Raw genomic sequence first — 26,121 nt, 5'->3', positions numbered from 1 at the left:
AGATATGCAAGATGTGTATATATGTGTGTATGTATGTGTGTGTATGTATATATTTGTATATAATATTGTGTTCTGGGTTTCTTCTGGAGTTAATTATATCTGATAAAACTTCAGAGTTGCCATGTCTATTAAAATTGACCCAAGATTATCATTCATATTCAACTTTTTATATTACACAAATTCTGTTTCCCTATAAACTTGGTTGAGTTAAAAAATCAAAATTAGCCCTGGCATATCCCTGAGTACAACTTCAAACATGAAGATTTTGTAAATTTTGGCAATTGGTGCCATGAGTATTTCTTTGAGTCTTCATATTTACTTTTATATCATGGTAACCCTTAGGAAATACAAAGGAAATAAAGTCTATTGGGACTAGATTGTTGTTTGCATTTGACTGATACATGAAGAGTGCTTAAGTTCCCCTCTTAAGTTATGTGATGCTAAGGGCAGTAGTGTGTTCTGACTCAATGAGTACAAGAGTAAATATGCTCTTTAATAACAGAACTATCTATATACTGTTATTGAAAGTATATGAGGTAAGTTTCACCACCACAAAGTTTATATCTTTAGGCGCTCACCCTCCTTGATTATAGATTGTTAAACTGGAGGGCCCACATTTGTTCTAGATGCATTTGTGAAACAGAAGGGGATTTTCTCTTAAGTCTATAAATTACAATGTTAACGGAGTTGTATTTTTTACTTCATTATATATTCTTAAGTCATTTCCATTTTCAGGTCATTTTGCTGGAAACATCGACCGGTTCAAGTAATTACGTCTAATAAGTACCGAGACACTTTTCAGTGTACCATCTGTTTGGAATATATTGAGCCTATTCCAACTTATAACATATTACTGAGTCCCTGTTGTAAGAATGCTTGGTTTCACAGAGACTGTTTACAGGTAATACAGCTTTGTAACTTTTTGTGTCTTATAAAATCTGTTTGCTGATTTGAATTATAATCTGGTGTCAAGTTGTCAATGCAATAGAATAACAGTATTCCTCTCAGAGTTTATGTTACTCTCAGGAGCTCTTTTCTCACTTTTCTTTAATAAACATGTGTTCACTCTTTCAGACAGACAGACAGTATCATAAAAAACAAAATTGGGGCTAGAGATGTGCTTCAATGATGTATTGATTGCCTAGTGTGCATGAGACTCCTGGGTTTAATACTCACTGCAAGCAAGCAGAAGGCTAAGCACTCAATGTATATATAATGTCTTTATTTGGAAAATTCTTAAATATTTTGAAATGCTTGGAATTGCTATTAGACAAAACCATGCCAAATACCAAAGGTTTACTTTTTAAAAATTGATTTGTAAAGCTTAGATTTTATTTTGTTCAGTAAAGTGAACTGCTTCTGGTTATTACTTGTCCACAAACTTTTTGAAAGTTACCAGGTGTTAAATAATCTTATATTTCGCCGGGCGGTGGTGGCGCACACCTTTAATCCCAGCACTTGGGAGGCAGAGGCAGGCGGATCACTGTGAGTTCGAGACCAGCCTGGTCTACCAAGTGAGTTCCAGGACAGCCTCCAAAGCCACAGGGAAACCCTGTCTCGAAAAAACCAAAAAAAAAAAAAAAAAAAAAAAACTTATATTTCAAAAAAATCTTAGAAGTACTAGCAGTAATGAGGTAATAAAGCTTGACTTATTTCTGCTTTTTTAAAAATAGAGTCTTAGACTTTCATCCTTAGGTTAGTCAGTTAAAATATGGTAAATTGGAGCTTATTTTGTTGGAGATGCTTGTAATTCTCAAACACAAATGTGTGTTATTACAAGAAAGTACAGTTTAAAAACGGTCATGAAGTGTAATCCTTACTGTTGATGAAGTAATCATTTTGTGTGAAAGCCCTTTAAAAAGTAATTTTGCTTAAATGTATTTAGGTGACTTTAATTATTGACAACTATGTTGACCCAATGTTTTCATGAGTTTTAATAAACACTCTGTTGTTATTGAAAACTAGAAGCACTGGGCACTTGCTGTAGAGCGCATGCGCGTGAGCACACACTCTAGCTATCTCTCTGTCTCTCTCACACACACTACTCTGTGGGCAGAGGTGAGACAGACCCTATAAATAATGGCTGCTAACAAAAAACTTGCTGCTGTTTTTTTAGAAAATTAGTTACGAATTCTCTCCACAAAGAAACGTGACTTTTATATGTCAGTAAACAGTTGCTATAATCAATTAGAGCACAATAATGCTTCAGTCACTTTCTCTAACAGAATCTAAAATGAGAAATATACCACTCTAGCAATATTATTTCTAACTACTTCAATCACTACATATAGAAATTTTGTAAAAAGAGACTAGACATTAAAATGAAAAGAATGGTGTTTACTTAGTTTGGATTTCTCTATTAGAGACTTGGTGTCCTCAACATGTTCTGTGCTAGTTGATCAGTTTTGTCTCAGGTTTCTTTCTGCTTTCTTTTTTTTTTCTACCAGATACTTTTTAGTGGCAAATCCCATGTTTAGTAAGATATATGGTCTTCTGTCTGCAATGGGTTAGGTATTCTAGCAACATAATACTTCTTCTCTGATGGTTCTTGTGTGTGTATACCGTGTGCTAGGCCCCTGAGACTGCCATCCTCTCTATGAGACTGCCATCCTCTCTACTTCGTTTTCAACATCCATCAACTGTCCCTCAACTTAATCTACCTCCAGTATTGAGCTAGATTAGCTTAGACAGGATAGGGATGTCATGTGATATTTATTTAGGGAGAAGTCACTTACAAGAGAAGCCTAGAACCTAAGATCAGCACTCGGCTGCTCCCTGAGACCCAACCGGAACCCCAAGAGAGCATGTCTCTTCCCCTCAGCCCCGTGCCTTCTGTGTTCCTGTGACCATGCCCAAATGGGCATAAGATCTCTTCCTACAGTTCCCCTGTTAGTCTAAAGAAAAGATTTAGTCTTAAAACTAAATTGTGTTAATATACAGAATGTCTCAAACATATATCAAGCATATATACATAGAAGATGATACAGATATTTACGCATCAAACATCATGAATAGAAAGAAGACAGTATGATGAATTGCAATAAACATTATAAATCACCAGAAGATATAATAATCTATCTATATCCCATCCTAAGCATATCTGTTCCATCCAAACCTAAATCTGAAAGAGATGCCCAAGTCTGAACACCTCCTTCCATCCCCAACCCTAAACAATTGAAAACTAACTCTAAACAGGTGTAAATTATCCTGTAATATCAACAGTAGGGAAAGGGGGCGTAGTATTCTCAGAATTGCTTCCTACTGGAATGGGACAGCAATAACCTCATGGGATTCTGTAGGAAGAAAATGTTAGTTTAGTGAAAGTCTCAAGTAGACTAGCTACAACAAGTCTCTGTTTGGCGGGAGATACTTGATTGACGTTTTCGTCTGAGGCTCTGGCCAGAGTGTAATAAGAAGGTGCACCATTTCATCTAGTTAGTCTGAAGTTATGTAGAACGATGTTGTCCCAAACTGGTTTAAGGGTGGTAATCGTCGGTTTAGATGCATCAAGTCAGATCAGGAGGAATCGAAGCAGGGCCCCATATTCTTTCCGGAGTGTTCCATGATTGCTGTTACAGAGAAATTTGAACTTTTATATGTATGCATACCAGGAAAGGCAACAATAAAGAAGATAGTAAATATGAAGGAAACTAGACTTTCAGAGAAGGAACCAAGTATAAACATGACTGCCCCTGGATTTTGTTTTCTTCTGTCTTACGTCAATTGGCTACTTGATATAATACAGAAACTCTGAATTTTATTTTAACAACATGCTTGGATTTAGAGGAGGAGAGCCAAATCCAACTCCAAAGCCAGCGTTGGTTTAAGTGAATTGGGACTACAAGAGTACTAGGAAGTAAAGAGAAATAGATTTTTGCAAAGATATAGGTTAAGAGAATTAGACATTGATGCCAAATATCAGATTCATCCTTTTTTGATGGTTCATTGTCAGTATTTATTTGTGCAGGTATACCCTTAGCAGTAGACTAACTTAGACAGGATAGGGATGTCATATGATATTTATTTAGGGAGGAGTCACTTACATGAGAAGCTGAGAACCTAAGGTCAGCGTTCTGCTGCTCTCTGAGACCGGAGTGGAACACCAACAGAGCATGTCTCTTTCCCCTCAGCTCTTTTAAGCCCTATAGCCTCTATGTACCTGTGACCACGCCCAAATGGGTGTGGCCAGTGCTACAGGTACTAAAATCTCTCCCTACAGTCCAGCTAATAGTTTTGTGTCTTCTTCTGTTGTAATCACTCTTTGCTGCTCTAAACTAATTGGCATAGTTTTTATTTCCTGACAATTATACTCTCCTCAAAGCTTCCCTTTTTTCTGAATTTGATATGCCTGTTTAGACTTATTTAGTTCAGTTTGGCCAGAATGTCATATCAAAATATATTTCTTAATTACATGCTCTCTTACTATGGAAACTTCCCTTGAAATATCTTTCATTCTTTTTTCTTGGCAAACTTCTACTTCTTCTAAAAGTTGGCTTTTTACTCATTTTTTATTTTATTAATATTTTATTAATCTGTGGGCTTTTTCTCTTTGTTCACATATATACTTTCTCAAAAAACAGCATTTCTAAAGCCAGGCATGTCAGCACTAGTCTTTAACCTCAGCATGGGCCAGTTGTGGTAGTGAAAGGGTTCAGAGACAGATGGGTCCTTGGCAAAGTCAGTCTAGCGAAATAGGTGGGTCCTAGCTTCAGTGATTAACCCTGCCTCAAAAAATTTAAGTGAAAAGACTGACATCAGCCTCTGGTTTCCACATGTACACCCATGCACACATAGGTAGACACACATACAGATAATACGTTCTCATAATTTTACAGTTGTTGCCTAGCCACTAGAGTTCTTTACTAGTTTTGCTACACAGCATTATTTTTCATCTAGAAAGAAGCAGAACTTAAATGAACATCTGTTACTAGTTTTGGGGGACTGCTGCTCACTCTAGACTTTGTAGTGTAGTGTCTTATACCCCTCTGGATGTCCTCTGGCTTGTGGTTGTGTATTTGCTATATAGCACTGTTGGAACATTCAGTATTTCTGTTTTGGGGGAAAAAATCAATACTGAGCTAAAAACAAAATGTAATGTTTATATAATAATAAATACCTATTCAAGTAACTGAAGATTTGCATTGTTTCTCCTTATACTGTGGAGAACAACACAATATTTAGGAAATGAAATTGTATTAAGTGTCTGTGCAAGTTATCTTTTGGCAACTTAACACAAACTAGGTACACCTGGGAAGAGAGAGCTTCAGAAGGAAAGGCTGTTCATGTTTAGGGTAACTGCTTATAGTTCTAAGAGACATTGGCATAGAAAATATTTCTAGGCTACATTAAGGAAAAGATAGCGTATGTTCTACTAGTTATGTAATTCACAACCCGGTGAGAGATGTATTGCTAACAATAGATTTTCCATTTTCTGCTGTAGGTTCAAGCAATAAATGCAGGAGTGTATTTCTTTAGGTGTACACTATGCAATAATACCGACATCTTTCAGAAAGAGATGTTGAGAATGGGAATTCATATTCCTGAAAAGTGAGTAACATCTGGCTTTTTGACCAAAAAGCATTTAAATGTAGTAGTTAGTAATAATTTTTGTCTTAATAGTGATTGTGGCTAAGTAGCCATGCCACATGATCAAGTGCCTTCTCCCAGATGACCAACTCTTGAGGAATGGGCATTATGATGTCAGTGTCTCATTAGCTGATTTGTCTCTTAGTAACTCAGATTAAATCCAGTTCTGATGATATGTATAGCATCTTCAAGTTGGTATACATAGATAATCTAAGACAGACTCAGTGGGTTTAAAATGGAAAAGGTGAATTTTAGTGATGTCATAAGTTGAAAAATCTCAAGCAGTGACTATATACTTGAAAGTAAAAATTGGACCCCAGTCCTTGGCAGGCTTAAGGTGTACAGGCCAACATGGGCTGTGAAGTGAGTTCTAGGCTTGCCTGGGCTAGAGTCTTGGGTCAGGGAGAGAAAAAGAAACACCAAAACAAACAACCTTAACAATCCCAGCATTTGATCCGGGTGGTGGTGGCACACACCTTTAATCCCAGCATTTGGGAGGCAGAGGCAGGCAGATCTTCTGTAAGTTTGAGGCCAGCCTGGTCCACAGAGAGAGTTTCCAGACAGTCAAGTCTGTTAAACAGAGGAACTCTGCCTCAGATGTTGGGGGCGGGGGTAGGGAATCCCAGAACTTGAGAAACTGGGAAGAGGTAGGACTTGAATTTGAAGTAGCCTAGGATATAACAACAAAAACCGGAAATGAAATTCTAGAATAATACAGGATTTAGAAAATTCTGTTCAACTTTTCACTTAGTGTTTAAAAGTTAGTTGTGAAACTGACTGTAAGGTAAAGTAACATAATGGATTTCTATGTTGAAAAGAACAGCCTAAAAAGGCACTTTCGTCCTTGTTTCTAAATTATTAATTCTGTCAGACCAACACAACTTTTTATATCTTACTTCATTATAGGGATGCATCCTGGGAGTTAGAAGAAAATGCCTATCAAGAGCTATTGCAGAGCCATGACCGCTGTGATGTTCGAAGATGTCATTGCAAAAAAGGGCGAGATTATAATGAACCCAATAGGTATTCTGCATTGCATTGTGTTTAGTTCTTCCTTATTAAGATGTTAGCTAAGAGTGTAGGTTGTCTGGGTGTGAAATGCGGTTTTCCACTTAGGGTGTTCTGAAGTTTTGACTTGAGATGAAGTATGTCTATTAGTGTGTGTATCTGTTTACAGAGAAATCTCTATAGTCAATGTAGTAAGTGTAACTTCCATGAGGCTATTCCAAGCTGAGGGGTGCTATAAATGTAAACTACAGAAAGCTCCTGTAACAAAGGCTCAAGAAGGGTGGGGATTTAGAACTAGAGGTCCAAGACCTAGGGTCCTATGGCTTTGTTTTGTTCAGAAGCATTGCCAGGAGGGGGCACAACTCCTCAGCGTGTCCTCATGGTGGTCTCGGTGTTATTTGTGGCCTAATCACTCTCTAAAGGTATGTTATTGTCCTGCTAATATAGTCTCCTATAATTCAGAAGGGTTAGGGTGCAGGAGACTTTTTATGAAGTGATTCTCTTGTATCCACTCCTGCTTATGAAGAATCACTGAGCACTGGCCAGCATTTGGAGTTTCCTTTTTCTTTTTTGGTTTTTCAAGACAGGGTTTCTCTGTGGCTTTGGAGGCTGTCCTGGAACTAGCTCTTATAGACCAGGCTGGACTTGAACTCAACAGAGATCCGCCTGCCTCTGCCTCCTGAGTTCTGGGATTAAAGGCGTGCGCCACCAACGCCCAGCGATTTGTTTTTTCTTTTTTTAATATGGAACGCTTCACGAATTTGCGTGTCATCCTTGTGCAGGGGCCATGCTAATCTTCTCTGTATCATTCCAATTTTAGTATATGTGCTGCCGAGACGAGTTTCCTATGTATATATCACAGATCCCCTAATCTGCATCTGCTATTGAGGTTGCTGTCACTTTTTACCTTTTCTCTTGGGACACGCACAGCTGTTACATGGATGCTTGCTTTGTAACTGTACTTATCATTCTGATAAGACAAAGGTAGTATTGGTAAAAGGCAACTTCGTGTAGTGTGGAGCATGGCTCTAAAGCCTAGGCAAACCGGGTTGGAAACCTCACTACAAGGCATACAGGTATATAAATAAGCTTAGGGAAATAGCCCTCTATGAGTGGTTCTTTCCACTTCCAAAATTGTAGAAGCCAAACATTTTACGTAAAGAATGAGAAGGGGACCTGGGATGTAGTAAACACGTACTTTAGCTGCTGCCTTCTTCATTGTGGGGAAGTAGAACTATTTTGAGGTGTCAGGCACCTATGCCTCATCCATTCACACTCTCAGGTGAAAGATGCCTACATACACAGGTGCTGGGAGAATAGCTACTCTAACTTGCCACCCATGTTTCCACATAGAATGTATTTGTTTCTATACGGAAGATTGTGTAATAATCCTGACAGAAAGCGAAAGAAGCTTCAGTCCAACACCTTTGTGTTATACTGTGTGCTGGCCAGTTTATGTCAACTTGACACAAGCTAATCCTCTGAAAGGAGGGAGACTCATTTGAGAAAATGCCTCCATAAGATCCGTCTGGATGGCATTTTCTTACTTAGTGATTCATTGGGGAGGGTCACCCCATTGTGGTGGTGCCATCCCTGGACTGGTAGTTCTGTACTCTGTAAGAAAGCAGGATGAGCAAGCCATGAGGAATAACCCAGTAAGTAGCTCCTGCCTCAACGTTTCTGCCCTGAGTTCCTGCCCTGGGTTCTCTGAGTGATGGTTCTATAAACAGTTTCCTCCCCAAGTTACTTTTGGTGTTTTTATCGCAGTAATCAAAACCCTAATAATACGCCTATATGGAAATGTATATGGATATTACAGGCACCATGGGTGATAAGGAGAAAGGAGCAGAGATGAGAGATAATGTAATATGAGCCAGAAACAAACTATATTTCTTTGCATTGCATAACATCTGAAACGTCAGAACATTGTTTTTTATTTGTTTTGTTTTGGAAATACTGCATATCTACATATTGTAAATTTGTGTATCAGACAGTGAACAGTAATCTCTCTCTGAATGTAGTCTATCTCCAAATGTAAAGGAAAATATTTTTGTCCTTATCATAAACTTTTCTGATAATTATATTCTTTGTATGTATGTATATATCAGTATTCATTTAGGTTTTTAAGTTCAGGATGTTTGCAGGAAGAGATTATAACATTAAATGAAAGAGAGAAAATACTTTAGAGTCGGATGTGCTATGGCATTCCTATAATCCAAGCATTAGGGAGGATGAGGCAGGAAAACCACTGGTTCATGCCCAGCATAGGCTGATTGGTGACTCCAGACCAATCTGGAGTGCCTAGCCAGACCCTGCCTCAATCAGCACTTTAGTGGGGTATAGTCTTTTCCTTTTTTTGGTTTGTTGGTGTGGTGTATGGCAAGGGCTCGATTTAGTTGCTAATCTGAATGGCATCCAGCATTCACAGAACATGCAAATATACTTTTTTTTATGTTCTCAGCAAATGGGAAGTAAAGCGCTGTCAGTGCTGCGGTTCTAGCGGAACCCACTTAGCCTGTTCCACACTACAGTCACTGGAACAAAACTGGGAGTGTTTGGAATGTAGAAGAATCACCTACAATTCAGGTAATAATTTGTAATTTTGCTTTAGTTTATGTTGTTGAAAATGTTTATGTAAGTTTCTGTTAAGCTAACCTCTGCATTTAAATATGTAGATTTCCGAAAGGCCACCAAACACCCCTTAGCCAACTCTACTAATGTGGCAGTTACCGATTGCCTGTTGGAAGAGTCATCACCTAAGCTCCCCAGACAGTCAGCTGGAGGCCAGCATAAAGAGTTACTGAGGTATGTGTATTGATTTCAGAAAAATAGAAAAATCACTTTCAAAATTATGACTTCAGATGCCACACACACTTAGGATATTAGCTGATCATGCAGCTGTTTAGAAGAATGATTTTCAAACTGTAAGACTAAACATGGGATGCATGAAGTCAAGGGAGGTAGGAGGAAACAGAAAGGCTTGACAAGGTCACACACATACTGGTAGTTTTAGTGACATTATAGGTTTGAGACCAGCCTGGGCTATATGAGAGTCTGTATCATAAGCGAAGGGAAGGAAATAAAAACAGAAAGCAAGGTATCAGGCTACATTAATCAATTTTAGTATTTTTCTTCTTTTATACTGAGTCATGATATATTTTTAAAGATATAAACATCCTGGAAAATATCTTTACAATATTATTCAATTACAGACTAAAGCAAGAAGTTCAATTATCAAGCACACCATGTCCCTCTATGAAAGAGTCCTGTTTAACACAAAGGTTGGTTTCTTGATGTTATAACCCTTGCTTACTTTATATATAGTTAATGCCAGGAGCCTTAAGCAAATAATTTCTCTTCGCTAATTCATTTAAGAAACTCTATAGTTACTTTTATATTAGAATGATTCATTGTCTTATGTTCATATAGAGTTTGAAAATAATTTTAATATTTGGTTTTCCAGTCAAGACTAGAGAAACTTGACTGCTTGTTTCTGTTTCAACATCTAGTCCTATGCTTGAAGAGCAGCTTTGACATTCCCAAGGAGCAAGGGATCAGCTGCTATAATACAATGTGGCTGCAGTGTCTGGAGTAGGCCAATGCTATAGAAAGATGACGCATGTACATTGTACATTAGTTCTACCGCAGATGGAAAACCTGGGTCAGAGAGAAGTTCATCTAACTCATGTGCTTCATAGATGCTAATCCACAGAGGTTCTGGTAGTGCAGATGTCCCTTGGGGCTCAAGGCTTTGCATTTGTAACTAGTTTATAGATGTTGCTATTGGCATACATGGTCTAGACTAAAAGATATTTAAGGAAACATGAGTTCTGTTGATAATATTATCTGCATTATCAGTTGTAGCTGCACTATTGAAAATACATTATTGATACAATTGAGTTGTCTTAGCTCTTGGCCATTAAGTAATATTTTGAATTTCATACCCTTAAATTTGAGTCCCCTGAATTAGACATTCAAATAAACTTCAATATTCTTACAAGTGATTATAAGTTGGTAGATGATTACATTGGGGGAATGTTAAAGTAGATAATCAGATAAATGTTTTGTTTTTGGTTCCAGTATCATCAAAAAAACTATCTTTTTATTTTTGGTTGTGAGCTTAGCCTTTAATGGCTGAGCTACCCCTCCAGCCCCTCCCCCCCCCCCCAAAAAGCTGTCTTTTTAAACTTAAAAACAGAACAAACAAAAAGAACTACAACTTGTGTAACTGTTGTTCCATAGAATTCACTTTAAAATAATGATCTTTGGTTTGTGTTTTCTAGGCAAGGCAGCAAATTTAGGAGAGACATTTCAACAATATTGGTAGAGTTAGGATTCCAAATTAAAAAGAAGGCTAAGAAATTATGTATCAACAAAGCCAATGTGTGGAGGAGTGCCTTAGAGCAGTTCCAGAGTCAGAAGTTTAACCCTTCATACACCATTGAAGTAGTATATGTTAGTGAAAATGATAACTTTGGAAGAGAGCATCCTGGATCAAAGCAGGAATTTCTGAGCCTCTTAATGCAACATCTTGAGACTTCATCTCTGTTTGAAGGGTCTTTGTCAAAGAACTTGACTCTAAATTCTCAAGGTAACTATTTTTATTATACATACTGAAGATAGCATGTGTAGCCATAAAAAGATGATTGGTTATAATTGATTTAGTTATATTTAGAATAAATAATGTGCATTTGTTATGAATGAGCATTTGATATTTTAAAAGTAAGGATTCACGCATATCTGGGGTTGGAGAAATAGCTTAGTGGTTAAAAATGCTTGCTGTGCTTGCAGAGGACCTGGGTTTCCAGGGCCCACTTCCAGCAGCTCATAACAGGCTCTTGCACTCGTATGCAGACACACAGATGACACACAATTAAAAAGTATTTCATAATTAAATAATGTTAACTTAAACTTCATTTTCTTGAATATAATTTGACTAGCATCATCAGATGAGAAGGATAATTATTTGGGTTCTTATTGTTCATTCTTTTTGTTTTGTTTTGTCTTTTTTCCTTTTTTAAGAGGGGGGTTTGTTGTTTGTTTTGGTTTTTTGGTTTGGTTTGGTTTTTCTTTAGGAGTTTTTCCTACAATAAGGAAATTGAAAAGGAGTAAGATTTTTTACATTTCAGCCTCTTCCTTTATCATTGCCTGATGCTTGATTTTTTTTCTATTTATACTATAAACAGTTTAGTTCTACCCCTTCCCCCATAATTAGTTATGTTAGCTTGTTAACTCAAGTTAGCTTTGGCCAAGTGGAAAGCACAGAAATATAAGTTATAAAACCTGAATTCAAATCTGCATAAATCTACCTAGTAGCTATTTCCATTACCCTCCCTGGATATAGGTCTTATTTTTTAAGCTCTAAACTGTAGCTACAAATAAGATTATTGTTGAAGATTTAGTACTACTTATTAATTAATTGTTTTGAAGAACTAGTATAAGTATAAACTAATATTTACGTATCTTTCTTAGCCATCGTGATTGCTAAAACATGAATAACTTTAAAAAAGTACTTAGAGCTGTGAGTGCGTGGTATGGTAATAAATACTGTTGGAAGTAAATCTCACTTCTTATAAGATAATAATATATGTCAACAGCCTTAACTGTTCATATCCTTTGATTCACTAATACCATATGTTATGAATTGGTCTGATCAACCATGTATTTTAACAAGAGTATGTAAACTGACAGTGAATTCAACATTATGTCTCAGTTATTTATGGGACACTTTTGCCACATAACCTGCATAGCCAGGAGTAAGGGATGCTTTGTAGTGTATTCTAGTCTCAGGCATCTAATAGCTATAGTTTTTAACTAATTCAGGTTTGAGAGAATTGTATAATATAGCAGAGCCCAAATATAATACATAGACAAAAAGAGGCCAGAGGATTTATATTTATTTTGATTCAGTTAATTATGGTCACATTTAATAAGATTTCATTTTAACTTCATGTGGGTGAATGTATTGCCTGTGTGTGTATTTGTGCATCACTAGTTTTTAATGGTCACTTTATTTACGTGTAGGAGTGTTTGCCTGTGTGTGCCTGTGCACTACTCGTGTGCCTGACCTTCCAAGGTCACAAAGGGTGCCAGGTCCCTTGGAATTGGAGCTATAGGTTATTGTGAGCCACTGTGTGGGTGCTGGAAAGTAAAGTCCTATGCAAATGTCTTAATTGCTGAGCCATGACTCCAGACCCTGATTATAGGTATTTTATTTTCTCATAGATTTACATTCTGTTCTACAATAGGTAATTTATATCCAGGGGGTAGCTTTTCAGTAGATTTCTAGGGAAGGTCCATATACATATGGCGGCTTCTTATAGTTATTTTACAAATGTTTTGGTTTTTAAATTTATATATATTGATGATTATTTTTATATATATTTTTTTATCTGTATTTACAGCTCTGAAAGAGAACCTTTACTATGAAGCTGGCAAAATGCTTGCCATTTCTTTAGTTCATGGTGGTCCTTCACCTGGTTTCTTTTCTGAAACTTTGTTTAATTGTCTTGCTTATGGACCAGAAAATACTCTACCAAGTTTGGCTGATGTTTCAGACTTTGATGTGGCACAAATTATAATCAAGGTAAGCAAAATATAAATTACAATTTAGCTGCATTTTGGTATAAGTGATAGCTCTGTTATGTCACCCAGAGAGTTCAGAACCAGGTTAAAAACCAATCTAGTCCGGCATGGTTGAACATGTCTCTATAGGTCTCTCCATTGAAGGGGTCAAGGCTAACCCTAGCTGCATTTTGAGAGCCTGTCTTTTTTTTATAGAAAGAAGGGTAAAAGTCAGATAGCTAGAGATGAACATTGTGCTAGGTTTAGTGCTATTGAGACCAGTATTTAATGTCACTTAGATTTATGGTCAAAGTGGCAAAGACTAGGTAGACAGGTCCTTAATGTCCCCTGCTGCAGATAACGTAGACTTTCTTGTTTGAAGGGAGACCTGAGGAGATGAATTTCTCTCACTAGTCAGAATGTTTGTCCTTCCTCCTATATGTGTTAAAGAGAGGTCCCAGGGTTCTCTGAAGGAACAGAAGTGATAGAATGATTATTTATGTTTTGTTATTTTTGGGTCTTGCTAGATGGCTCTGGTGGATGGCCTGGAAACTCACTATGTAGAACAGACTGGCTTCAAATTCAGGGACACATCCCATCTGTCTCTGCCTTCCATGTGCTGGAACTGAAGGAGTGCTGTCACATCTAGCGGGGCTTGAACATACATTTTTAAAGGAGATTTGCTTACCAGATGTGGTACATGTAGTCCAACAGTGGCTGTCTTCCACTGGAAAGGCAGAGAATCCTTTAGTTGTTCAGTACATAAGGGTGGATGCCTTAGCAGTCCCTATCTGACACTGGAGTCTTTTGGTAGTTTATTTTTGAGGTAGGTTCTCTGTAGCCTAGGGTGGCCTAAACTCTTAATCCTCTTTTCTCAGCCTCCCCAGTGATGGGATTACAGATAGGCATGTGCCACTAGACCATGCTAACATCCTATCTATTTCTCAAAGGTTTCCTTTTATGTTTTTATTTATGCATCTGTGTGGGTATGCCTGCAGTGGCTGGAAGAGGACATCTGGTCCCTTGAAGGTGTGAAGCTGTGTGTGCCACCTGATGTGTGTGCTGGGAACAGAACTCCAAGTGCTCTTTACTTCTGAGCCATCTCTTCAGCTACCCTTTGTAAATTTTAGAGTCAGTTTGTCAAGCCTATAATCCTATGCTGTCATGGAGTTAGACAATGTAAACTTCGTACATGTCAAATCTGTTTTCTCAGTTTTAGAGTCGGGACTAGCACATTACAGACTGTAGGATATGTTGGATGTGGCATGTGTTCATGCCATAGTGCATATGATGTAAGCAGGCAGCCTGTGGGTGTTGATTTTTCTCTTTCTATCATGTGGTTTCCGGTTGGACAAGGACCTGTCTAATATATTTCTTGGCATAATTTTATTCTACCCTGTTGTACTGAAGAGTTGAATATAGGGCTGGAGAGATGCACCAGCAGTTAAGATTGCAAAAGCCACATGCCTTCAATCCCAGCTCTCAGGAGACAAAGGCAGGCAGGTCCTTTACTCCTGATCAGTCTGCTTAGAGGATTTCAGGTCAGACAAATTAATTCCCAGCACCCATGGCTGGCAGCTCACAACCACATGAAACGCCTGATCCTCTCTGTAGGTACTTGCGTTCACAAGCACAAACTCACATACATACACACATTTTAAAAAAAAAAATGGAACATAAAGTATGTATCATGTAAATTGTAACTATCACTCAGAATAAATGGGTAAATTGAGCCCGACATGTTTCTTCTGTGTTGCAGATAAATACTGCAGCCACTATGAACAGTTTGAACTCAGTGATAAACGAATGCTCTAGTTACCTAGAATTTATTGGATGTTTAAGGCTTCTAGCAACACTAAGTGATAAATACATGTTGGTAAAAGACATCCTTTTCTACCATGTAATTCAGCGAGTCCAAGCGCCCTTTGAGAGGTAAGTTATTTGTTTCTATGTTAAAGATTCTACCAAATTACATTGAAAGTGACTATTTGGTAACAAATACAAATGCTTAATTTCAGAGAATGTCAATACTATTTAAAACAATACTTTAAAGCTTAAGCTCTTAGCATAAGTCCTGTCCCATTTCTGTCCAGAATTTCATGAATGTGTTCTTTAGGGAAAGACAATTAGCACTTGAATTAGTTATGATTTTTCTAATGAAAATATCACTTAAAAAGTTGTAACCACTTGAAATACTCCTATGTTAGTGTAATGACTGTTGAGCATCTTTCATCTGCTGGTAAAGTAGGTACTAATCACTCTTAGGCTTGAAATATGGATGTGATTCCCGCGCGCGCGCGCGCGCGCGTGTGTGTGTTTTCCTTGCATGTTATGCCTGGTGCCCCCACAGAGGCCAGAAGAGGGATTGGAATTACAGACACTTGTAATGTGTTGCCTTGTGTGTGTTGGGAATTAACCCTAGGTCCTCTGGAAGAGCTCTTCAGAACATTGTTCTTGAAACCCTTTGTCCTAATAATAACTTTTAAAAAGTTTGAGACTTCTCCTCAAGCTCTTCCCTACCTCCTTCTCTTTTGAGACAGAGCCTCTGTATAGTTCTGGATTTTCTAAAACATATTAGGTAGACTAGCTGGCCTCAAACTCAGATCTTCCTACCTCTGTGATTAAAGATACGTGCTTCTCCACCTGGTCAAACTTCCTCCGCTTCCCCCCTTTTTATTTAGTCTTCCCTCATATCCCAACTACAATTTCCCCTCCCCGTCTCCTCTAGATCTTCTCCTCTTCCTTTTCCCTTCAGAAAAGAGCAGGTCTTCCATGGATATCAACCAACCAAACTTAACATGAGGGACATCTCATATTAAGGCTGTGCAGGCAACTCAGAAGGAGGGAAAGGGTCCCAAAAGCTGACAGGAATACCCAAGACCTATTCAGGCTTCTCAATTGTTGGTTCAGTCTCTGTGAACCCCTATGAGCCCAGGTTAGTTGATTTTTTGTGGGTTTTCTTTTTTTCTTTTTTTTTTGGTTTTTCGAGACAGGGTTTCTCTGTGGCTTTGGAGGCCGTCCTGGAACTCACTCTGTAGACCAGGCTGGCCTCGAACTCACAGAGATCCACCTGCCTCTGCCTCCCGAGTGCTGGGATTAAAGGCGTGCGCCACCAACGCCTGGCTATTTGTGGGTTTTCTTATGATGCCCTTGACATCCACTGGCTCCTACAATCCTTCTTCCCTCTCTTCCACAGAATTCCCTGAGCTCCGCCTAGTGTATGAGTGTGGGTCTCTGCATGTGCTCCTATCCGTTGCTGGGTGAAGCGTCTCTGATGACATTTATGCTAGACTCTGGTCTATGAGTATAGTAGAATGTCCTTAGGAATAAGATCATTGGCTTTTTCTAGTCATGTTTGGTTCTATCCTAGGTCTCTGGGTTATTCAGCCTCTGGTTTCTGCCCCTCCAGGCAGTGTTAGGAATGGGCTCCCAATCCTGGTGTGGGTCTCAAGTTGGCCACTCCTCCAAGTTCTTCTCTGTCTCTATCCCTGCACATTTTGCAGGCATGGCAAATTGTAGGTCAAGTGTTTTGCGTCTGGGTTGGTGTTCCAGTCCCTTCACTGGAAGCCTGGACTCTGTATCTCCATTGTTAGGAGTCTTCTCTGGGGTCGCCGTTGTAGATTCTAGGGCCTTTCCATTGCACTAGGTTTTGATGTCACTTCTAAAATGTCCCCTCAATTCCGATTGTCTCTCCCTGTATTCTCTGTCTCTAACCCCACCCCACACCTGATCCCTCTTGTTTCTATTTCCACTGACGCCCTTAAAAATTTATGTGGATATTCTTGAGTGTGTGTTTGTGCACCATTTGTATACAAGAATACACGGAGGTCAGAAATGGGTGTTAGATCCCCTAGGATTGGAGTTATAGAAGATTGTGAGTCATTACATGAGTGCTAGGAACCAAACTGAACCATCCCTCTAGCTCCTCCTCCCTTAAAAATAAAAAGTGTGTGTGTGTGTATATATATATATATATATATATATATGAATGACCACCCAGGTCTAACATAAGGTTATGACTGTCTTGTTCAGCTTTTCTATTCTCTTATTATTGAGTCCAGTATTGGTTTCAAACAAATATCTGATATATCTTTTTTGGGGGGATGTTTGAGACAGGGTTTCTCTGTGGCTTTGTCCTGGAACTGACTCTTGTAGAGCAGGCTGGTCTGGAACTCACAGAGATCCGCCTGCCTCTGCCTCCCGAGCTCTGGGATTAAAGGCGTGTGCCACCACTGCCAGGCTATCTGCTGTCTTAATTGATGTCAATATGCTTGCTTATATTTTGAAGCTGTTCCTAGGATCACAGGTATTTTCCACCTTCTCCGTTTATCCCTCTAATCTCGTTTCTTTTGAGCTCTTCCCATGTGTGATGGCTTACTCTTCTAACCAGTGTGACAAGGTTTGTCTTGCTCCTTTGCTTTTAAGGTAACATCAAGGCTTGGGCTAATACATTTGGATTTAACTACCTGTTTTTTTCTTAAGACTTAGGCTGACCTGCAACTCCTTACGTAGGATGACTTTGAACTGTGTTACCCTTTCTTTCTTCTACCTCCCAAATGCTAAGATTATAGATGTGTGCCACCACATCTGGTTAATAATCCCAATTCAATCCTATTTCCTAAGGAAACTGTAGCATTATCAGCTAGAACAGTGGATCTCAACTTCTGATACTTCTACCCTTTAATATAGTTCCCCATGTTGTGACGATCCCCAAACAATATTATTTCATTGCCACTTCATAACTAATTTGCTACTGTTAAGAACCATAATGTTAATATCTGATATGTAAGATGTCTGACATTTGACTCTCCAAGGGTGGGAACTGCGGGACTAGAGAGGTGGTTCTGCAGACAAGAGCATCGTCTGCTCTTGCCAAGGGCCCAATGTGATTCTCACAACCACTTGTCCCCAACAACCATGCAGCGTCCTCTTCTGTGCTCCGGGCACTGTGATCATGCGGTGTCCTGACATACATCTGGCAAGGCAGCCATACACAGGAAAAGAAATCTGTTGGGTTTTTAATGTTTGCTTTTGTTGTTGTTTTGTTTTATCTTGTCTTATTTTTAATGGATCCCAGAGAAGAAAGAGTACAAAATAATTATTTGCTTCATTTATTCAATTATTCACAAACAGCCTTCTCAGAAACAATAGCATGCCACCACAATGAAGTTGTTTTCTTTTGTGCAGGGATGTGTAGTCCTCAACATAGTCCCCGGGTTAGTGTTTCCTTTCAGTGTTTTAGTTTAGTGATTTTAAGCTTTTACATAGATATTCATGTAGCTATAAAATATTTAGCTCTCTTGTATTAAATAATACCAAATAAGTATTTTATTAGATTTATTGTAGCCTGTCAGCCATCTTTTTCTGTTCTTTTTTTGTTTCTTTGGTTGGTGGTTGGTTGGTTTATCGTTTTGGGTTTTTTGTTCTTATTGCTTCTCTAGACAGTGTTTCTCTGTATAGCTTTGAATGTCCTGGAACTCACTCTGTAGACCAGGCTGGTTTGAATTCAGAGATTTACCTGCCTCTGCCTCTGGGATTAAAGGTCTGCACTGCCATTGCTGACTTCTTTTCTCCTTTTAAAAGAGCTGTTCAAGAATCCATTATCTCTCCCACACAATCCATTTCATATTGATGGGCATTTAGCTTAGTACATAACTTTTACATATATCCATGTGTTTTCTGAGTCTAAGTACTCCATGTGAGTACAATGTATCATTTTTAATTGTTAATACCTAAAAATTCAAATAAATATTGTTAGAAGTGGATTTCTAAATGAAATAGATATGCATATTTAGTTTTCCTCCAATACTTTATCTACTTTTTAGTAGGTCTTTTTCACTGAGAAGAATATACAGTCATTGTTATTCATTTTAGCCTTTTTTTTTCATATATATGAGTAGCCTAGATCCAGCCTATTAAGTGCCTGTAAATTAAAACCTGAATGATAAGTTGGAGTCACAATATCATCAAACACGAAAAAACATGCCTGGCTATGTAAAAATGGCCCCAAAATTATGAGATTTAGGGGGATAATCAAACTAGCCTAGCATTCCACAACTAAGGGCTTTATGCAAAGGTTGTCATCTCCCAGAACCTGGGGAAGAACAGAGGTGACAGCTTCTGTAGTACAGAACTGTAGAAGCATGTCTCCTGGCTTTGTTGCTTAGCTGCAGTTTGTTGATGAAATCAGACAGAGACAAAGACACCCAGAGCTTTGTGTTGGTGGGAAAGGAGCCTTTTCTACAACAGAAGGAAGCTAAAATGGTTTCTCCTCGATGGTTAATTATTCATGATTCCAAAACTTAGTGGGCTTTGAATTCACGTATGTTCTGACTTACCTCGTTAATCTGTTTGCTTGCACTGCATTGCCTTTCCCTTTTCATCTGCCACACTGCTTTTACTTCCTTTATTCTCCTGTGCTGTAGTGTTATTTCTTCTGTGTGCTCCTTGAAAATATCATTATTTCCCTCTTGTCCCAGCTTGGTTTCTGGCATTTTTATATGGACCACAAATTAACATTTATTGAGCTTGGTTTTATAATACTTGCATCATGCCAGTAACTAGGAAATGATCCATAGCTTTATATTGGAGCCTCTACTGCTTAAGCTCACTGGAAGGCTGAAGGCAAAGATGTTCTCACATTTGAGTGGAGAGTAGGGATTGAAGGAATAGCGAAGGAACCATTTAGATAACAGCATTGTTGCCCTTATTGGAAAGGTTTTGGGAAAGAAAAAGAAAAACAATGTAACAGAATGAATCAGATAGTATTTCCAGATCAAAAATCTGTACATTATATATAAAACAAGATGCCTTTGAAAACTAGAGAAATTGTTGCATGAGTGCTAGTATGTCTTAATAATAAAACCCCCAGAATCAGAGCTCTTACCTCTACCTCAGACCAAATAGGTGATCATGTCTCCACAAATCTTGAATGTTCTCTTCGAAAGTTCAAACTTCATCCTCAGACTGACTGCCTAGACTGCCTAAACAGCCATGAGCTCCTGTTTCCTCCTGCCTTATATTCCTCTGTCTGCCCAGCCATATGCTTTCCTGTCTTCATCTCCTTAGTGCTAGATCACTTTTATGTGAGCTCTGTTTCTCTTTTAGACTGGATGAATTTTGCGTAGCTCAGTGTGACCTTGAACTAACAGATATCCCTCTGCCTCTGTCTCCCAAGTGCTGGTCTCTATGGCTAACTAGTGTGGCTAGCTTCAGGGAAGCTTTATTTGTTAGATCATAAACAATATTACCCCATGAAATAAAGGCAGTTTATAAAATTTACCGTCCTGGTGAGCCACCCTAGGACCTCAAACATCGTGTGCGTGCATACATGCATGCAAGTGTGTTCCATGCATTTGCGCTCACTGCTGTACCTGTGTACACAGGTCATAGGACAACTTTACCTCTTTTTTGAGAAAGGCTGTCTCTCAGGCCTGAAACCCCTTCCCAGGGATCCTCCTACTTCCATATCCTTGGAATGGGATAATAAGCGTGCATCAAAACATGTGGCATTTTTATGTAGACTTTGTTGAGCTTTAAGCCTCCTGCTTGCAAGGAAAACACTTTGCTGGTTAAGTTCTCTCCCCAGTTGTTGGATGCCTTATGCATGCCAGCAGATACTTGTTACCATAAACCTTGAGGACAGAAGTCATTCTCATAGCTGTAGGTTCACTTGTATTCTGTAGCTTTCATCTCTGACTCTTATTTCCTTTGTCTCTATAGATTTGTCTTTTCTTAGTGTCATTAGATTCATGGCCAGCAATAATAATCCAAACTGGATTATCTCATCTCAAAATCCTTACTATTAGTTCTGTCTATTTGTAAATAAAAGCACAGGAAATAGGATATGGAGAGTATCATCTAGTTTACTTCTGAATCAGTCAAGGTTTATTCTGGCACACTGCTGTGCCAGCAGTATGGAAAATGAACTGGGAATGTTTACCCATTTGTCACATAGACTGATTATAAGTATTTTATAATAAGATTGTTGCCAGTGTATGCTGAGAAATTTGCAAAAGAGATGTCAGAATAGAGAACAATAGGACCTGATAACTAAGAAGAAAGGAGATTTAAGGTTGGCCTAAAAATTTAGCTGTGTTGCTTTGAAATAATAAGGCCATTTGTTATTATTTATGGCTCAGATTTTAGTAGTAATTTGATTTGTTTTCTTTTTAGCTTCCCAAAGCCTTTACTTCCCTATACTGTTAAGCTGTCAGTGAAGTTTCAATATAAACTATTGGGAAAGGATCAAAAATATTCAACCTCTAGCAGTACATATAGGTCCTGCTGAGAAAGTCAGTAGAGAGAGAAGTCAATATTGCACATTATCCAAGGAGCAGTGTAAACAGTCTGGTCAGATCAGCAAAAGTAATAACCTTGTCTTTGTATATTATAGAATTTACTTTTTAAATGTGTTTCTTCTTTTATTCATTCTTTCTGATGTTTTAGACAAATTTCCAAATTTTTCCAAATTTATATTAAAATGTTTTCTTCCTTCATTTTGTCTTTGTTAAATTAAAATTTTGATGTGAAGGCTTATTTTTCCCTTGTGATTGCTAGATGACTTCACTTCAATAGGCTTGAAATTTTCATATGGACATGTAGTATATTTTGATCCTGTCCACCTCCTGCTATTCCCCTTCAACTCCCTCCCTGGAATTCCCAACACATCCCCTTTCCAACTTTATGGCCAGCCATCATCTCTGTCTTTAGTTCCTCTTCATCCAGTTTCTGCTGCCAATATGCTTGTGTGGGGGGCATCCAAAGATAATTGACTATCCCCTCCCCATCTGTCAATAAATGCTAGTGGTTCCTCAGCTAGTAGGGCCCTGTGAGTCACTCTCTTCCATGCGTATTGGAATCCTGAAATCAAGCAGGCTTGTGAGTTCTGAACTACCACAGCCATGTCATGTCCTGAGAGCTTATATAATGCTCTTCCCCCTCTTCCAGCCCTTACATTCTTTTTGTTGCCCCTTTCCTTCAGTACAGGGATGTGGGGGCATTGGTACTTGTGTCCCATTTAGAACTGAGCACGTACTCTCAGCTCATTAATCCATGTGTGGGTCTCGGCTGTTCACTGCAAAAAATAAGCTTCTCTGATCAACATTGAGAGCAGTAACCCAAGATCTATGGCTATAAACATAAATCTAGAAGACAGTTTGACAACATGACTGGTTAGCAAAATAAGAGTTCCCTCCTAGAGGCTATGGCGTTGAGTTTTGATCAGGCTTGCAGTACCAGTCATCCTTTCTGTCAAGTAAGCCTTAAATTCACACAAAGTGATTTGTTAACCCTCCCCCCCCAAATAGCCTTGCAACTATGGTAGCAGTGAACGCATCTTGCCTAGTTAGTAGCTTAGTATTGTGGTGTACGTGGCCTTGTGCTAACTGAGACCATTGATGGCTTTCTCTCTCCGCACCCTGCATAGCACCTTTGGCACTGTGAAAGCTAATCAGTAAGGAATGGAGGTAGTTTCCTGTTGTTCTGGAGATTGTGATTTCCATATTTCTTGCAGTGAAGAATCATGGTGCCCCTGTCAGTAAGCTTTTACCATATATTTGACTGGGCAGCAAGAGCAATGCCAATAGTCACCATTTTGCAGAACTCTGAGCCACCCTATGTACAGAGAATTATTCCTAGGATTTTCGTTTAACAATTATATAGGAACAGTTTGTCAAACCATGAAAGGTAATATTTACCACTTTGAATAAAATATGGTTGTAAAACCAGTGATAAAAAATAATAATACATTTTTGTTGATTTGAAAGTATATCCTAATATTGTATCTCTTATCTGAATGCACATAGTACTTTTTGTTCAACTGTTTTGTTCTTTTAATCAGGTTTTTACGAAATGCCAGATAAATTTGCTATAAAACACGCATGTATGTATATTGGCTCATAATTTCTCTTCCCAAGTTTTAAACAGGGTCTGAAAACGCTTGGTGTCTTAGAAAAAATTCAAACTTATCCGGAAGTCTTTTATAACATCCTCTGTCGTAAACCTGAAACTCTCTCTGCAAAAAACCTCAGTGATCTTTTCACAGTCCATGGATTACCAGATGTACAAACCTTGAGGTTTTGGAAGAGTTACTTACAGGCTGTCGAGGGTACGTGAATTCTTTTCAGATGTTTATTAGGGTTATGCTCTTGACATCAATAAGACTTGAAGGTTGTTACTTGTATTTACAAAGGAAACAAGTTACCTAGTACACTTATCATAAATACATGCATACATACTTACAGTTTAAGATGGAAATGTGTTTTGTTTGTTTTTTTTTTTTGGGTTTTCTTTTTGTTTGTTTTGTTTTGTTTTTTTGAGATAGTGTTTTTCTGTTTAGCCCTGGCTGTCCTGGAACTCACTGTGGAGATCAGTCTGTCCTTGAACTCACAGAGATCCACCTGCCTCTGCTTCCTGGGTGCTGGGATTAAAGTACTGTACCACCCTGCCAGCTGGAAAGCAGCTTAAAATAGAGGATGGATGGATATTTGTTAGTAAACATTAATTATATTACTCCATTTTTAAGGGAAAATTTTAACTTTGAAGTTGAATTTTCTTTTAATTTTTGCTTTTCACCATTTAGGGTTATTTCAGTATTTATTAAGCTAGCATATTAATTAATGATTCTATAAAAGAAGCATATAATAAATGAGGAGGCTGATTTTTTTATTTTTGACTTTGAGATTCACATATTGAATGTACTAATTAGCTACCTTGTGTTTTAGTTTGCCCTAGATGAATAGCAGGATCCTTAGTCTAGTTGAGAAAGCGTCTATATGCTAACAATAATACGTTTTGTAGATTTAATTTTTTTTTCTTTAATTGCTAACATTTCAGATGGTAAATCTGCAACAACAATGGAAGATATTCTTATTTTTGCAACTGGATGTAGATCTGTTCCACCTGCTGGATTTAAACCCCCTCCTTCAATTGAATGTCTACATATGGATTTTCCTATTGGAAACAAATGTAGCAACAATTTAGCTCTACCAATCACCAACACATATAAAATGTTTCAAGAAAATATGGATTTTACCATAAAAGACACTCTAAGACTAGAGAAGGAAGAAGGCTCTCGCTCACTACCTTGGACATTAAACGCCTCTTCTAATGAAGAAATGCTTCTTTAACGGCTGCTACTGATAACTTTATTTCTACTAATTACCGCTTTTGAACACTGACCAACTTCATGGCTCAATAAAATTTATGACTCTTGTAAAGGAATGTTTTGACTTTTGAACCACTGAGGGTTTGGTCAAGGTATTGTAGTCATATTTGGTGATAGCTCTGTTTCTGTGGTTTCTTCATAGCTTCGTGTGAATATTTTAGAATAGTTGTACAAACTATTCAGCTGTACAGATGCTCAGCTATATTAGCATGGCATAAGAAAAAGCTTTCCTTGCTTTTTAAATTAGAATTACCTCTATAGGATGACACAGCTTTCGCAGTTTTCAATTTTTTTTTTGTTGTTCGTTTGTTTTTTATTTGTTTTTCTCTGCATAGTTATCCTGGTTGTCTATGTAGACAAGGCTGTCAAATTTGTATATTTTAAAGCATTAAATAGAAAAGTTGGAAAGTCATCTCATATATCAGAGCTATGGCTGTGGTTTACTAGGATTTACTTTTTAAGTGTTTTTGTAATTAAGTTACCAATACAATTAAGTAACAACTAGTTGGAAATCTGTATAAAAAGCAAAGCTATACACATAACTCTGGAACCTGTGGGTGCTCCACAGGCTTAAGTACTGCTGATTTGTTTTCAGATGTACTTTTAAAGATTTAGAGAGTATATCTCATTCAGTGCCTTGCATAGTCAGTATGTCTCCTGTCTGAATAATTGCTAGACTGTCATGTTTGCCTACATTACAGCTATTTATTATCAAGATTGTTGTATGACAGATAAGATCTCACCATAGCATTCTATAGTTAACTTCTGTGTTTTCAAAAGACACATTGTATACGCAATGAATAAATAATAAGTTAAAACTACAGATAGTAAAAAAAAAAACTCTAATTTTGCCACATAGATATAAGTAATGTATTTTGTATATTCTTTATATACTATTTATTTTTCCATTTTTGTTGTTTTGTGATAGGGTCTGTCACCTGTTGTAAATTTGCAGCTCTCCCGTAGCCACTTAGGTGCTGGGGTCACGGTGTATGCTAATGTGCCCAGCAGTGGTTACAAGGAATCATGTAATTCTATCACCTGTGTGTGTGTGTGTGTGCGTGTGTGTGTGTGTGCGTGCGTGCGTGTGTGTGTGTGTGTGCGTGCGTGCGTGTGTGTGTGTGTGCGTGCGTGCGTGCGTGTGTGTGTGTGTGTGTGTGTGTGTGTGTGTGTGTGTGTGTGTGTACTGTCTCTAGCAAGTCATCATGGCACACCCTTCTAATCCATGCTCTTGGGAGGCTAAGCAGGAGGATCAGGAGGGGCAGCACGTTTACGAATATCCTGGGCTACCTGAGCCCCTGCCTCAACCAGTAGATAAGCAGAGGAGCCATGCATAGTAATGTCTTCATATCTGTGGCCTTCATAACCTAGTGCCCTGATCTTCTATCAGATATAAGGAAGACAAAGCCCCCCCCCCCAGTTTCAGTTAAAAAAAATCATGGAATGTTAAGGGAAAAAGTCACATTTTTCTTGATACACAAAACAGATGTCTGCTCTTGTTCATGTACCGTTAACCCCAGGAAACACACTTAAAAGACAGGATCTTAATGCCAAAGGAAAAACTCAAATGGAATCCGTGTCGTTTTCTTTGTTACCTCAGAACCCTTCAGAGTTGTATTTAACATAACTAATAAAGTTCCTTTTTTTTAAACGAGCATTCAGCATTAAGGCATTCTTTTATCTCGTGTTAAATTTTTGCTAGATTTTCAAAAGTAATTAAATGATCCATCATTGAACCTCAACCTTGGCAGGCAGTTTTCATTCCAAGTGTGTTGATAAATGGAATCTTTATGCCT

General features: G+C 38.2%; 1 protein-coding gene and 1 pseudogene across 2 annotated transcripts in view; one reads left to right on the top strand and one right to left on the bottom strand.

Annotated features, from left to right (window-relative positions):
• The window catches only part of G2e3 (G2/M-phase specific E3 ubiquitin protein ligase), a 42,640-nt gene extending 16,661 nt beyond the window's left edge, over positions 1–25,979 (top strand). For both annotated transcript variants that reach the window (XM_040743132.1, XM_040743133.1), the window contains exons 6-16: positions 736–901; positions 5,441–5,547; positions 6,493–6,609; positions 9,056–9,180; positions 9,270–9,399; positions 9,807–9,875; positions 10,878–11,185; positions 12,999–13,180; positions 14,918–15,090; positions 23,076–23,266; positions 23,995–25,979. In XM_040743132.1, the coding sequence (XP_040599066.1) occupies positions 736–901; positions 5,441–5,547; positions 6,493–6,609; positions 9,056–9,180; positions 9,270–9,399; positions 9,807–9,875; positions 10,878–11,185; positions 12,999–13,180; positions 14,918–15,090; positions 23,076–23,266; positions 23,995–24,287 (1,861 nt within the window). In that variant the 3' untranslated portion in view covers positions 24,288–25,979. The remainder of the gene's footprint in view (positions 1–735; positions 902–5,440; positions 5,548–6,492; positions 6,610–9,055; positions 9,181–9,269; positions 9,400–9,806; positions 9,876–10,877; positions 11,186–12,998; positions 13,181–14,917; positions 15,091–23,075; positions 23,267–23,994) is intronic.
• LOC121139657 lies at positions 7,332–7,432 on the bottom strand (annotated as a pseudogene).
• Positions 25,980–26,121: the final 142 nt, after the last annotated feature.

The sequence above is a fragment of the Mesocricetus auratus genome, unplaced genomic scaffold (assembly GCF_017639785.1).
Source record: "Mesocricetus auratus isolate SY011 unplaced genomic scaffold, BCM_Maur_2.0 Super-Scaffold_15014, whole genome shotgun sequence".
Taxonomy (NCBI): domain Eukaryota; kingdom Metazoa; phylum Chordata; class Mammalia; order Rodentia; family Cricetidae; genus Mesocricetus; species Mesocricetus auratus.
The sequence above is the reverse complement of the archived record's forward strand: the minus strand, read 5'-3'. Positions and strand labels throughout refer to the sequence as shown.